General features: G+C 39.5%; 2 protein-coding genes across 2 annotated transcripts in view; one reads left to right on the top strand and one right to left on the bottom strand.

Moving 5' to 3' along the window:
* Nucleotides 1–333: 333 nt before the first annotated feature.
* esm1 (endothelial cell-specific molecule 1) lies at nucleotides 334–2,471 on the bottom strand. Its single transcript, XM_088435513.1, has 2 exons — nucleotides 1,886–2,471; nucleotides 334–849 (listed from the first exon to the last, which is right to left on the bottom strand). Exons 1-2 carry the CDS (start codon nucleotides 2,382–2,384, stop codon nucleotides 620–622), a joined length of 729 nt encoding a protein of 242 aa, XP_088291639.1. The 5' UTR covers nucleotides 2,385–2,471; the 3' UTR covers nucleotides 334–619.
* Nucleotides 2,472–3,417: 946 nt separating this feature from the next.
* Nucleotides 3,418–14,810, top strand: part of LOC148411617 (putative E3 ubiquitin-protein ligase HERC1) — a 47,568-nt gene continuing 36,175 nt past the window's right edge. The window contains exons 1-15 of the mRNA XM_088435039.1: nucleotides 3,418–3,788; nucleotides 6,008–7,010; nucleotides 8,290–8,385; nucleotides 8,451–8,633; nucleotides 8,841–9,053; nucleotides 10,249–10,347; nucleotides 10,424–10,520; nucleotides 10,601–10,744; nucleotides 10,818–10,945; nucleotides 12,012–12,156; nucleotides 12,230–12,401; nucleotides 12,603–12,737; nucleotides 13,319–13,484; nucleotides 13,566–13,691; nucleotides 14,561–14,782. Of these exons, the coding sequence (XP_088291165.1) occupies nucleotides 6,039–7,010; nucleotides 8,290–8,385; nucleotides 8,451–8,633; nucleotides 8,841–9,053; nucleotides 10,249–10,347; nucleotides 10,424–10,520; nucleotides 10,601–10,744; nucleotides 10,818–10,945; nucleotides 12,012–12,156; nucleotides 12,230–12,401; nucleotides 12,603–12,737; nucleotides 13,319–13,484; nucleotides 13,566–13,691; nucleotides 14,561–14,782 (2,898 nt within the window). The 5' untranslated portion in view covers nucleotides 3,418–3,788; nucleotides 6,008–6,038. The remainder of the gene's footprint in view (nucleotides 3,789–6,007; nucleotides 7,011–8,289; nucleotides 8,386–8,450; nucleotides 8,634–8,840; nucleotides 9,054–10,248; nucleotides 10,348–10,423; nucleotides 10,521–10,600; nucleotides 10,745–10,817; nucleotides 10,946–12,011; nucleotides 12,157–12,229; nucleotides 12,402–12,602; nucleotides 12,738–13,318; nucleotides 13,485–13,565; nucleotides 13,692–14,560; nucleotides 14,783–14,810) is intronic.

The following is a 14,810-nucleotide window of genomic DNA, read 5'->3' as shown; positions in this document are numbered from 1 at the left end:
CACTTTCTGCAGGACCTATCAGCCAGAGTATAGATACTGTTGGAGCAATTCCTTAAGTTAAAATTGCAGAATATCTCCTTAAACAACATACTATCAAAAAATCAAATTCCACAAATAAATTCAACAATATGAGAATGCACACATTACCTGGGTCATTTGTGAACCTTACATCATTCAGAAATATTAACGATAATTAGACAGAAATCAAATGAGTGCATAATATGAAAATGTTTCAGTTCACAAAAATACTAAATATTGTTTGCATTTGTGTTTTGCTGCAGCAGTAGATGCTTCCAGAAACACATTGAACAACTGGTATTTGATAACTTTGGATTTAATTGCAAGACTTTACATTTTGTATATCTTTTATACAGTACAAATACAGTAGAATTTATTGATAGATAATACAGTGACACCATGAAAAATGATACATCAAACTCTATCACTTGAAGGCACTATACATTTGGAAAATCAAGAGAAAAAGGTCAACCATATAAATAAAATCAACATGCAGTCAATAAGATGATAATAAAATAAGGCTGTTCACTTATAAGTTAATGCTACATTTCCTCCGACTGAGTATTGACTGAAAGACCGTATGAATGATTGATAGCACTGATCAACGAGGGTTGAGCCGCTTAGAAGCATTGGAAACATTTGAAGCAGGTAGATCCGAGTACTGGATCTCTCCCGAGCCCTCCTCTTCACTTTGGGACTCTATCTTGAGCTTGCCGGCCAATTTGGCGAAGAAACGGAGGGTGAGACAAGCACCTGTCTCTCTGTCACACAGGCCACCTTTGCAGCTGCATATTTTACGGCACTCCATGCCGTATGTGCCAAACTGGCAGTCTGGGAGGAGACAAAAAACAAACAAACAAAAAAAAAGTTTATTTGTTTATTTAGAGGCTCTTATGAGATTCACCTGCTTGATCAACATCGGACACTTGCAAAAGACCTGTTGTTAAATCCTGTTCTTATTGTTTTTTATTAAAATAATGTATACAGTATGTATTTAAAAACATTTAGATAAAAACACTAGAAATAGTTTACTCAGCAATATAGCTTTAAAAACTATATATATATATATATATATATATATATATATATATATATATATATATATATATATATATATATATATATATATATATATATATATATATATATATATATATATACTGTAGAATGTATGCAAACGGTAGTTTGCATGTTTTCCCCGAGTTTGCATGGGTTATCTCCGGGCACTCCGGTTTCCTCCCACATTCCCAAAACATGTATGGCAGGCGAATTGGACATACTAAATCATCCTTTGGCGTGATTGGGTGAGTGAATAGTTGTTTGGTTGTTTGTCTCTGTGTGCCCTGCAATTTGCTGGTACCCAGTTCAGGGTGTCCCCCCGATGGTATAGGCACACCGTAGACCAAAAAATGTTTACTAGAGAAATGCTTATGCTTTGTCACAGGGAAATATATGAAGTACCTAATCTGAAGTACTTTGGCTACTTTTAGCTTTTATTTGTTTTTTAAAATATGTTCATATTTTTCGAAATACTGTATTTGTAATTTCTGACATTGTAGACTAAGCCAATCTGTAGAAGAATAAAATATGATTAGTATATATTGGTTCTTTGTCTCAGTAAGAACACATGTAAGAAATTTGCAATGTTAAACATTTTTCAGTTAAATATTAAACATGATTTTGTATGGTAAGATTTTTTTCATGTCTTAATGCAATCAGCTAATTGTACACGTGCATACGGCGAATGTGTCAAACTTTAGAACAACAAAATCAAATGATGGATTCCAATAACACGGGCTGTGAAATACACAGTACCTGCATAAAGGCTGCATTATTTTGGTGCAATACGTCCCAAGTTAAAGGTTACCTTTGCAGACGCCGTATTCATCCCCGTAGTCGTCCTCGTCCTTGTAGAACTCGCAGAAGAGGCCCGGTCCGCACTTGACGCCGTGCATGCCGGACACGGTGCGGTAGCAGTGCTCCCCTCGGCCGGCCGCGCACACTCGGCAGCAGCCGCAGTCGTCCAGTACGGTGCGCGCGCAGCCCAGCGTGGCGCCGCAGCGCCCAACGTCGCACTTGTCCGGACAGTTGACGGCGTACTTGACGCCCGTACCCCACGCCGCCTGGGCGCCGTGGGCGAGTAGTGAGGACAGCACCGTGAGCAGCAACAGAGACATGGCTGGCCAGGAGGAGGAGGGTGGTGATGAGGAGGAGGTGGTAGTGATGCTGGTGATGAGAGGCTGAGGTGGTGGAGGAGCGCCTCTGGGAGCGACTAGTGTGGGAGTGAGGAGACGAGCATCTGCCCGAGAGCTTTTTACGGCATTCAGCAAGTTTGTTTTGCACTTCGCTATCGTCAATTTCCTCATTCCGCTCCTTTTTTTTTTTTTTTTGGAGATCCGGCGTGGAAGTGCATTAGCGCCGAGCCGCCATCAAGTAACTGAAATCCACGTGACCTCATGCCAGAAGTCAGCTTGGCTTTGTTTTTGTGGCATGCAGGAACCGCGATGCACTGACTGCTTTTGAAACAGATGGGTGCCATTTCCCAGGGGAAATGTTTGAGGATGTACAGAACTAAAAATAAACAATAAACAAACAAAAAAACAGTAGAGTGGAGCATGGTTACTCACTTTCCAACATGCGGCTGGACCATCTTCAGCCTGCAGGATGATATTTTGCGGACAGTGAGGGTGGCCCCCAGCTTTTTTTTCCATGTCCATGCCCTGAGAGTTGTAAAGTATATGCTAACATACTGCAGCTCCTGACCGCTTTCAGTGATATATAATTCAGAATCAACATCAAGTGAAAAAGATGTTACCATGGCCCAGTCTTTTTCAGTACCTGCTTTGAATAGAAAGGCTATTAGGTAATTGCCAATTTCAAGATTTTTTTTTTTTTAAACAAAGGAGCAAACTGAAAAATTGACCTCCATCTGCCAACTGTATATAATGATTTGCAAACATTGTATTTGTTTGTCTGAAATAATTTGTTCTGGTTCTAAATACTTAATAATTTAGCGCTAAGTAGATTCTTAGTTGATTGTCTCCATTTTTTTTTTACAATATGCATACACATATTTTTTTCCACAACCGCTTTTTACGTGAATTTTAAGCAATAGCATTTTTCCATGAGAACAATTTTTGGTTAAACATATTTCTGGTGAGAGGCGAAAATTCTTCTTACTATATATTATTATTATTATTATTATTATTATTATTATTATTATTATTGACAGGGTAGCCTGTATACAGTACAATGGTAATGTGATGTATGAAGATGAGACGGAGTTCGACAGTTTTGAGACACAAGGTGGCGGTAAGGTTGCATCCGACGACGGCCGTCTTCAGCTGATTCAACCCCAGAAGAAGAGAAAAAAAAAAAAAGAGTAGGTGAGGGAGGGGGACGGAGAAGCCGGGATATTTTTGTCCGGGAAGGAGTACCCTCCGACGGGACAGGTGACGCCGACGACCGGCCGGGGGTACTCCGGAGCTAGCAAACATGTCAGCGGCTTCAAGCTGCTGAACGTCCGAAATGTATCGAGGCTAACATAAATGTCAGCTCTTGTTGTTCGCCATCGTTACACGCCCGCCTGGACGTCACCGAGCAGCGGGGCTTGTTTTGCCGCCAGCTGTCACCCAGCCACTGAATCGAATGGGAGGGCTTGTTCGGCTCGCCCTGACAGCCGCAGTGTAGCCTGCCCTGCCCCGCTTTAGTTCACGGGGGAACCAGAGGAGCTCGGACTGCGGGGACGCCGTCATCATTGTGTCGCTGAGGTGAGTCGTCGCAATGTCACCGGTATCATGTGTGATTGTATCATCCGTGTCATGTATTTCTAATAAGCTGGAACACCAAGCCTGCTAATACCATTAGCATGGATGCTCACATACATGCATCTTTGAATGAGGCTGCAAAAAAAGACAGTCAGTCAATCTCATATTGCTGCTCCATTTTTAGGTTGTCCTGGCAACCCCCCCCCCCCCCCCCCCCCACACACACACACACCTAGAAAAAAAAAACACGCCTCCTCATCATGGCCCACGTCCCAGTACTGCCGTCCTTCAACTAAAGTTAATGAGTTGTGTTCAACCTGGAACTCGTGATGAAATTGTTTGGAAATGTCATTGGCAGCACTTTAGTAGTGGTTTGCACATCTGCCTCACAGTTCTGATGTTCTACGAAGGGTGGGCAGGGTAACACAACACCTCAGTGAGGGATGACTGTGCATGTGTGTGCATGTGTCATTGCTAATCATATACCATCTACAGTGAGCTTTTCATCAAATATAATTCACACATATCAAAAACAATACCCACCCATCATACTCATAATACTCACATATACATGTGTATAATATATATATATATATATATATATGTACATATATATACATATATATATATATATATATATATATATATATATATATATATATATATATATGTATATATATATGTACATATATATATATATATGTATATATATATTTATATATATATATATATGTATATATATATATATATATATGTATATATGTATATATATATATATATATATATATATATATATATGTATATATGTATATATGTATATATATATATATATATATATATATATATATATATATATATATATATATATATATATATATATATATATATATATATAATATATATGTATATATATATATATATGTGTGTGTGTGTTCTTTTGTCCCTGATGGTCAAGACCATTTTGCATAGTTCAATCAATTGCTTATTCATTCAAATCATTTTGGAAAAAAAAAATAATGCCACAAAAAGATCTTAGTTATTAACAATTGTGTGTTTTTTTTGGATGATTAATATTGTTCCTGCTTGTATTTAGAATGTGTGCAAAATTGGTACACTGTACATGTGCATTTGAATTTCAACCATGACCTTAAATTGGATAATAATGAAATTTTGGCCATGGATCCTATAGTGTGCAAGTCATGGTTTTAAGTGACGTTGACTTAAAGCCTCATCGTCCAGTGCAGATTATCTGTGACAAATATCAATTTTTTGCTCATATTTTGCTGCTGCGGCTTATATACCAGTGCCTTATAGTCCGGAAAGTACGGTACAAGTTGCATCGGTACAAATAGATGCAAAATTAGTTTGCTCTGTCTCAGATTTTATGAACAAAATACCACCATTTAGAGGCAGCCCTGATTTGTTCTATTTCGTGTCCTAATCAAAGGTTAGTTGTATGTTTCGTTTTGCTTTTGGTAGCTTCTAACTGAATTGACCATATCACTGTAGGTTATTTTTGTCCAGACTTGAAACCATATATCCCCGGCTTTGCGGTCAAACAGGCATGCAACATGCTTGGACTTACCTCTGTCTTTTTGGCTCATATCACGTTTGAGCACTCGGTAGTGTTTTGGGCCCAGGAAGCCCATGACCTGAAATTTCTGTTTTGATTCTAGCTCATTAACTGCTCGTTACCCTGGTAACCCTTGTGGGTTCACTCTCACCATCAGAATTGCTTTCTTTTTCTAAAAAACTGCATATGCCTATAATATTTATTCAACCCCACTACTTTAAATCCAATAAAAGCAAACATGAGTAGACATGTTTGCTTTTATTGAGTATTTAACTTTTATTGAGTATTTAACTCAGTTTTAAGGGTGCAATACAATTGGTTCATCTCTTGACCTAATATAGGTTATTTATTACACAACCCCTTTAAATTTCACTCTAAAATAGCATAAAGCAAACAAACAAATAAAACACTCTAAAAGCTGGTTTAAATTAACCCAAGTAGTGGATCAATCCCTTTTTGTTTTTTAGGTTATGTTTAACACATTTTTTTTTGTTTTCTCCCCCGACCTTTTTTAGAGTATATGTTGTAATCTAAGTGAACAACAGAAAAGTCATGTAGTTTACCAGGCTTTTCGTCAAATGGTGTCTGAACTCCAGCTTGTACGTCCACATCCAATCACATTCAGTTCCCGTTTGTCCTCATCTTTCAGGCTCTTGCCAGGGTGAAGATAATGCTCAGACATGAAGCCCTGTCAGACCCATGTGTTGCTCAAGTGGCAGGAACACCTCAACAGTTCCTGGGCGGCGGAAGACAGCATGCAGACCGCCACCAGGCATGGCGCTGCCGCCCTCTACTGCAGGCTTCTCCATAACAAGGAGGTTGTGAGCCTGGCCCAGCCCATCCAGGAACTGGTTGGTCCTCGGCTGCCCGACTTTGAGTGTGAGACCTGTGCCACCGCCGAGAAGGAGGAGTATCTTTTGTCGCTGCTGCAAAGTCAACGATGGCTGGCCCGCCGCATGCTTTCGCAGACCCGCTATACGCAAGGTCTCCACCACAGGCTGGTGGCTCTGCAGAGGATCTTCTATGCCATTCACACTAAGTATCACGACAACTTCCGTGCGCAGCTTAACTTGCAGGCCGCGGAGAGCGGTGCGGAATGTGGACATCTTGAGCTGGCTTCCGAGCCATGCCTGCCAGGGGGGCTGCCCAAGGTCAAGTCGGGCACAGATGTTCTGATCGAAATGGGCGTTAGGACGGGCTTGAGTCTGCTGTTCTCACTGCTGCAGCAGAACTGGAGGTACGCGGCCTCCATGCACCCAGAGTCGATGCTGTGCAACGATGTTTTGGCCACCGCTTCCTCCGTACTGGCATCTCTGCCACCGCTTTCTTTAGCCAATGAAAGCAAGATACCCTCAGTTGGGTTGGACTGCCTAGCGCAGGTGGCCGACTTCCTAAAGAAGACGTCAGCAAGCAGCGGGAGCGGCGGCGCAGACTTGACAGGTCGGAGGTTGGCGTTGGAGCTGCTGCTCAGTCTGGCCATGCAGAGAGGCTCGCTAAAGTTTCTCTTGGAGTGGGTGGAGGTTGCTTTGGCCGCCTCAATGTCTTCACGTACCTCTGCCCCATCTTCCTCCTCTGCACTGAGCACACAACAAGCAGCTGGTGTGGGATTCGAGTTCATCAATCAAACTCTCCTTCAGATGAGACAGTTTTCGGTAGGTTACAGTCTCATGGATCATTCTTATAATTATTTAGCAATACTATATAACTACCGGTATATAAAAGGTTATTTAAGATGACACTGATGGTCTAGTAGTACAATCGCCTGACTTGGTGCCCGCAGGTTGACTTCTCATTTTGTGACATTGCAAATGGATGGGTGGACAATTTAAGTTAAATTCTATCATTTAAAATACTAAAATAAAATGTTGACACAGTGCTTTTTTCTATTACATTTAATAACAGTATTAGTCATAAATATTATGTTCTCTTAATGGTAACTCACATTTACACATTTAAGGCAGTTGAGAGCAGATTTCATATGTAGGTACTAGCTACTTTGTAGATAGATACACCTGCTTAAGTACAAGGTGATGAAATGTAATGTTGACCTGAATAATTTACTTTCTTTAAATCTGATGAAAATGTAATGAGAAATTGTATTATTTCTTTCTTGGAAATGTATTTTTAAAAATCAATTATTTAAGTTTATTCTATTTTTGTGAATATGTGTAAATATGTGATCATGTATTACAATATTTAGTTCTATAGAACTACAGAAAGCAAAATGGCAAATGAACAAGTTGCATTTATGTTGCAATTATGTTGTCCTTAATATTAGAAAAAATACTGTCCTTGCATAGCATTAAAACATTAATTTAATTTTGTTTATGTGCAGAAATCATGTTAAAGTCCCCCATACTCCATTAAGTGCCTACACGTACCCCCAGGGTACTTGTAACCCCATTTGAGAACCACTGCACTAAATAAATGGGTACCCAAGACAGAAAAATGCCCCTATCATTTTTTTTTCGTTTTTTTTTTTCTTCTTAGCATGGGGACTGAAATACCAATAATTATACGAATGGTCTAATTGGGTGGAAAATATTACAAAACAATGCTCAGTGTGTTGTAGTGAATTATGTTAATTACAGTTAACATAAAAAAACACATTGTTGAATGAATACCTATGCCAGCAAGGGTTACTACGGTATCTTTGTGGTAAGTCTTGATCTGCTTTGCCTAGTAGACTACATCTTTTCATCATTCGTTTATCTTAACCATGACTCACCAGTATAGTATCTGTCTTTGTCACTGTGAATCTCTTGAAGTTGTATTCTAAACAATGCTCGTTGGCAACCTCAAAATGAGGATAGATAGATTTAGAGTACTGTACATGTATAATGACTCCAGAAAATACCAGAAATTCATGTTACTTCACAAGTTCACGTTAATAATCATCAAAGAAAACTGAACAACATATGATCTTCCAAGGGGTTCCGTGGAGATGCCGTCAATATTCCAGTGCTCCAAAAAGACACGGATGGACTTTGCCGTCTCTCCCAAGCGGCCCTCTGTCTTTTCGAGGAGGTATAAGACTCAGTCTTTTTAGCAAATTTTTTTTCAGAAACTCACTTTCTACCTTTCTCTTGCAGATCTGTAATTTGGCATCCTTCTGCCTGTGCTCCTGCAGCACTGGTGCAGACGCTGTTGGCTCAACTAGCGAAGCCGTCATGGTTTATGTGTGGGGTAGCAACAGCAGTCATCAGCTGGCGGAAGGGACGCTGGAGAAAATCTTGCTGCCCAAAGCCACGCAAGGCTTCAGCGACGCCCAGATGGTGAGGCTTTAAACACAATTACAAACCCCTGTCAAGGCCAAAACAAACCTGAACATTTTCAAGTAATGAGATATGCATTGAGGTCTACCATGACTGGGTTTAGATGTCCTAGTAAATAGTACTGTGACAAATAGTATTTTTTTTCTTCTCAATGAGGATATATTGATACTGTTTCTCAAAATTACTGTTTTCATGCCCTTCTTTCAGATTGAGGCTGGCCAGTACTGTACCTTCTCTGTGTCGGCGGATGGCGCTGTAAAAGCGTGCGGTAAAGGCAGTTACGGTCGTCTGGGCTTGGGTGATTCCAACAACCAGTCCATGCCCAAAAAACTCGTGCTGGAGCCCCATAGGAACATGAAAAAAGTGTCCTCATCCAAAGGATCAGATGGTCACACATTGGCCATCACCATGGAGGGAGAGGTAAGAAAATATGTGCTGTTAAGAGGAAGCAGGAAGATTACTTAGGATAACAATTGTCATGACCAAAATGATCATCGTATTCTATTGTACGTATGCTACAAGGAACATATAAAAACAACATATATCATAACATTAAACGTTGCAGGACGAAAAATACATATGACTAATTTTCAACATTACAAATTGTCAACAACACCATTCAAACAACATTTTTTAGCAGTACCCCACATAATTGACTTAAAACAGCTTGAAGTAGAACAGCTGCTAATTCAGTGTTATTTATTTATTCAAAATTATTTTTAAATTTCATATATTTGTGAAGATTAATTGACAATCTAAAATCTTAACACAATGTTTCATAGTTTACATTTTCCCAAGTAAAAAAATGGCAGTTTTGGCATGATAAATAAACAATGTTTTATGATCCGGAATGACAATTCACAGGCTGTGGATTTTCAAGAGTTAGTAGCTTGAATTTGGTGTTTTCAAACTTATGATTGGTGCTGTAATTATGAAAATGAAGCTCTGTTATAAGGAGTAATAGCGCAATTGGCTAGTTTTTTCACAAAGTCAACATTTTAATTATGAGCAAGCTTCAGTTCCAGTTACTGTGATTGAAAAGAGTGGAAAAATAAATTGAAACACAAAGTCTTTGGTGCATTTTATTGAAGAGGGGCAACTGGACTAAAGACCAACTGATCTCACTCTTGAGGCCACACCTGTTAGAAGTACCCATACTTGTACAACACTACATAAAATAAATAAATAATAATAGTAATAATACACTGTTCTTCATCATCATTCATTATCTTAAATGACACTTTATTAACTACATTATAAAATATGACAACATTATTTACATTCTCTTTTTATTGAATACATACAGTGCTAATTTTCTTTTTTAAAAGCAAAACAAGTGTGACTTTTTTTATGGCTGGAAAAGATGAATGGCATTTCACTTCTTTTCAAAGTGGAACATTGATTTGACATTCTAGTAAATTGAGTTGGGAACTTGGTCATGGAATGAATTAACTTAACAAGTCAAGATACCAATGCATTTGAATTGGTGAATGTCAAACCAAGTTTAGGAGCTTGTTCATTGCAATAATGGCTTTGTTATGGGTAGCCTTTATCATTGTATCCCTGCTTCAATTTCACTTGATTAGTTGTGACATTTTCAAAATACTTCTTTTAGGTGTTCAGCTGGGGTGATGGTGAATACGGGAAACTGGGTCACAGCAACAGTGCCACACAGAAGTACCCCAAAATCATCCAAGGACCGCTGTCCGGCAAAGTCAGGAGATGTGTTTTCTGCACATTGTGATCAATAACTGGTTTTGAAATCTTTGCTTTTTCCACCTCTATTTCAGATTGTCGTATGTGTATCTGCCGGCTACCGGCACAGTGCTGCCGTGACCAATGATGGCGAGCTTTACACGTGGGGTGAAGGGGACTTTGGCAGGCTTGGTGCGAATCTTTATTTAACCGTAACTCCTGTAGTAGCATTGTTAGCATCAATCCGATATCTTTCTTCATGTATTACCTAGGTCATAGTGACAGTCAGAGTCGCAATACGCCCACGCTGGTGAAGGACATCAGCGGCGTTGGACAAGTGGCGTGCGGCAGCTCGCACACCATTGCTGTGGCTCAGGACGGACGCACCGTATGGTCCTTCGGAGGAGGGGACAACGGTATGCTCATTGTGGCTCATCTGGTGTAGAACCTGTTCTGTTTGTGCCCTGACAGCTGCCGCCACCCTCGCAGGTAAACTTGGTCATGGCGACACTAACCGTGTATATCGGCCCAAGATCATAGAAGCCCTGCATGGATGCATCATCAGAAAAGTGTGCGCAGGAAGTCAGTCATCTCTAGCGCTCACTTCTGCAGGACAGGTGAGAATCTGGCTTTGACATGGTTGAATTAGTGACAAAATTGACTTGCTATTTGATGACTAAAATACTTTGAGACTTGAGTTCAAGACTCAGGACGTAAATTCAGGCATGATAACTTAAAAACATGTTTTTAACCTTTTCCTTAGTGGAAGACACACAATTTAAACTCTAAATTTAAACTCTAAACTCTTTTTAATCATTGGCAGCCATGAACAGCTTATTATAGTGGATAAATAAAAATTAAATAAAAAAACAAAACAAAACAATTTTCACGTTTATACCAATGGTCCACGCCGGACTGAAGGGTAACAAAAATGATAGGGTACGGGTTTACAACTTTTCATTGGGAAAAAAAAACAAACAGACTTGGGCCCAATCAATATGCATTTTTTTATATGGCAGATGTGGCAGATTGATGTTTGGCAGAAAAAAATGATGACAGTAATTTAAAAAATATTTAATGCATGAAATAATTTCATTTCTCCAAATGCATTTTAATGGGCGTCAATTTTTGGGGGGCGCAATATAATTTGTCAATATTCATGGTCCCTATTCCCTACGAAAAGTAGGGGTCAACATCAAATATTATTACAAAAACGCTCTTTATGGTCCCTTTATAGCTGAAATTTGTGGCATTTTTCTTGAAAATTGCATGAAAAAATGTCAGTTTTCTATCATCCTTTTTAAAATGAACTAAAATTACCATAAAACACAAACATCCAGTGGCAGGAAAAAATATTTAAATATTTTTGATGATACAAGGCTATAGTATTACATTTTACGTAAAATGAGACCAGACTTACCTGTGTACAACTGCTGTAAATAAAGGTGACTGTACATAAAGGTAAAACATCTGATCGTTTTGGCTATTGTTTGTAAGGCCATGAGCAGCCAATTTAATTATTCATAAATAAATTATGTAATCAAATATCTATTAATCAGTCAGGCCCTCTGCTGCTCCATACCAAACCAAACCATAGTTTTAGGTTAAAACAGGGCTCTTGCTCGTATTCCTATTACAGCCATGAAATGGAATGCTTACATCTGTTTGTGTGATTCATCCAAGGTATTCGCATGGGGCTGCGGCTCGTGTTTAGGATGCGGGTCATCAGAGACCACTGCACTAAGACCCCGATTCATAGAGGACCTAAGCATCACCAAGGTCATTGACATCTCCTGTGGAGATAGCCATTGCTTGGCACTGTCGCATGGTAGGATGAAGACTGACCAGCACTTCTTTCAATATGTCTCTCTCTGATAACTGTTGTGTTGCTTTATACACAGAGAACGAAGTGTATGCCTGGGGCAACAACACCATGGGTCAGTGTGGACAAGGCCACACTTCCACACCCGTGACCAAACCCAAGAAAGTGCTTGGTTTGGAGGGGGTGTCCATTCAGCAGATCACAGCAGGAACTTCCCACAGCTTGGCTTGGACTGCGGTACCGACTGACAGGTAACGACTTTCTTTACTTGGGGTAGTTTACACATACTAACAATCTGACAAAATGTAAACACTCTTCTTCGCTTTTCTTTATGTAAACTCCACCTGGGAGTGACAAACAGCTTGAAGCAAGCAAGATTTGCTCCTTCATTTGCTCCTTTACTTATAGTGAATCAAATATCTTATTACATGATGTTGTATGTCTTTTGTCAGGCAGCTGGTGGCATGGCACAGGCCTTTCTGCGTGGACCTAGAGGAGAGTACCTTCACTTACCTGCGCAGCTTCCTCGAAAGCTATTGCGATGGCATTGGGGATGACCCCCCTCCATCTCCATTTTTATCCAAACGGTATGTTGTGCATAGTAATGTATGGGTTGATTGGTTAGAATTATATTTGTTGTGTGGAGCTGCAATTTACCTACAGATGTACTCAACTTCGAGTAGTAGTTTTAATGACTATTAAAAAAAAACAGATGATCTGATCAGGTAATGGTTGAATTTGTTCATGAAGAGGGTTTCCTTTTTTTCCAGTGGAGTAGAGTTTTTGCTTTTCATTTTTTTACATTTCTAGTACCATTATACATTAGTTTTCTTTTAAATATTGTAAGCCAGTTTCAATATTATTATAATGTTTTAAGGATGAACCTTCTCAGTCTTTGAGGAATATTTGTGACTGTATTTTAATTGTGACCATTATGATCTTGCTATAAAGTTTCATATTGTTTATTTGATACTTGATGTAAAACATTTGAGAGCAGTCGTCTTACCTAATATGATTTGCGCATTTGGTTATTATCACTTTTATGGCGGGTTTTGCACTTATGACAAGCAATAATTGTGGCAAGCTTTTGCAAGGCCCATTAAAAGCCAAGGAGGGCAGGATGTGGTGACATAAGCAGCACTCAGTCTCTCTGGATATGTTACCACAGGGAGCATCATCAATTCATTCTGCTGTGCATGAAGCTACTCTCTGTCCATCTATCCCTGGCTCATGCTGGAGGCACTGGTTCTATGGTGTTGGGGGCTCAGGGCAGGCCCCTCCGGAACCTGCTCTTCAGACTCATAGACACCAACATGCCTGACTCCATACAACAGGTATTCTTGCATGTCATAATGTCATATGAATGAACATAAGGCATACAGTACATCTATTTGTTTTTGATTCCATGTCTGCAGGCAGTTATGAACACACTCTCCATTGGGGCCTCACTGCTGCTGCCTCCACTGAGGGAACGAACAGAATTGTTCCTCTCGCTCTTACCTCAGGGCCCGCAGAGCCTAAATGTTCTCTCCAAAGGGCAAGTAAGTGCAATTCAGCGTTACATTTTGTGCCCTATGGACCAAGTTGTACATCCATTTTTTTTTTTGGTCGACTTCTTCCAAAGGAAACATTTAGTCTGTATAGAATATATTTGAGGGATTAGACAAAAATCCTACCATCACCTCCATGTGGCTTGGCAGTGTGTGCGAATGACTCAGCGTTATCAGAGAAAATGTGTGAGAGTATCTCTACTCTCCGCGAATGTTCTCTGCCTTGATGGCGCCTGCTTTCAGGGACCACATCTGAATTCCTGAGGTTATAGTCATATCTTTAAAGAGTGAAGTCAACAAAAGTTCATCACTAGCCACCTTCACATGAGTCTCATCAAAAGTTAGCCTGCTAGCCCAGATAACAAATGAACAAGCTAGCGAAAACTCAAAGCATTTTAAAACGGTATTATATAATATGCACGACACACCATACAGGTTATTAGTTCTGTTGGGAGAGAATTAAAAACAAAATCTTGCTTTGACACAAGGGAAAAAAAAACACAGGAATTAATTAAACCTAGCAATGAAAATGAAAACAAAGTAGTCTTTGGAATAGACTAAATCTAAGACTTCACAAACGCACGCTTGCCCATTGCTATTTAATTTTAATGCAAATATTGTTAAAACAAAAGTCTTACAAGCTTTATCTTTTGCATGTCTATCTTTGTTTCTATTGTTTACAGACAATATTTAATATGATTAAATTAATATTTTGAAGGAAAGCTAATGACATCATTTTATGGGAACGGATGCAAAAAGCTATTGTGTGAAAAGTTGTATTATCAAGGTTTTAAGGTCCTTTTTACAATGTGAAATGTCCAATATGCCAAGATTGTTTGTTGTTTGTGTACATTTTCTAGCGTCTACAATTGGATATGGTCCTCAGCAGTCTGCAAGACCAGAGTCATATGGCCTCCCTGTTAGGCTACAGCAATTATGGAGACGTGGCAAACCTCGTGCCACCTCTGACGCCTGCCCCATCAGCTCGACCGCCCTCTTCATCCTCATCTGAACCTTACGATCCGTTTCACTTAGCAGAAGTTCTTCTCCGAACCCTTCTGCTCAGTATTGGCTTTTACACGGTATGCACAAAAAACTAAGCCTTTTTGA

The sequence above is a fragment of the Hippichthys cyanospilos genome, chromosome 15 (assembly GCF_059441005.1).
Source record: "Hippichthys cyanospilos isolate Australia breed blue-spotted pipefish chromosome 15, RoL_Hcya_1.0, whole genome shotgun sequence".
NCBI lineage: Eukaryota > Metazoa > Chordata > Actinopteri > Syngnathiformes > Syngnathidae > Hippichthys > Hippichthys cyanospilos.
This window is presented reverse-complemented; position numbering and strand designations above follow the sequence as displayed.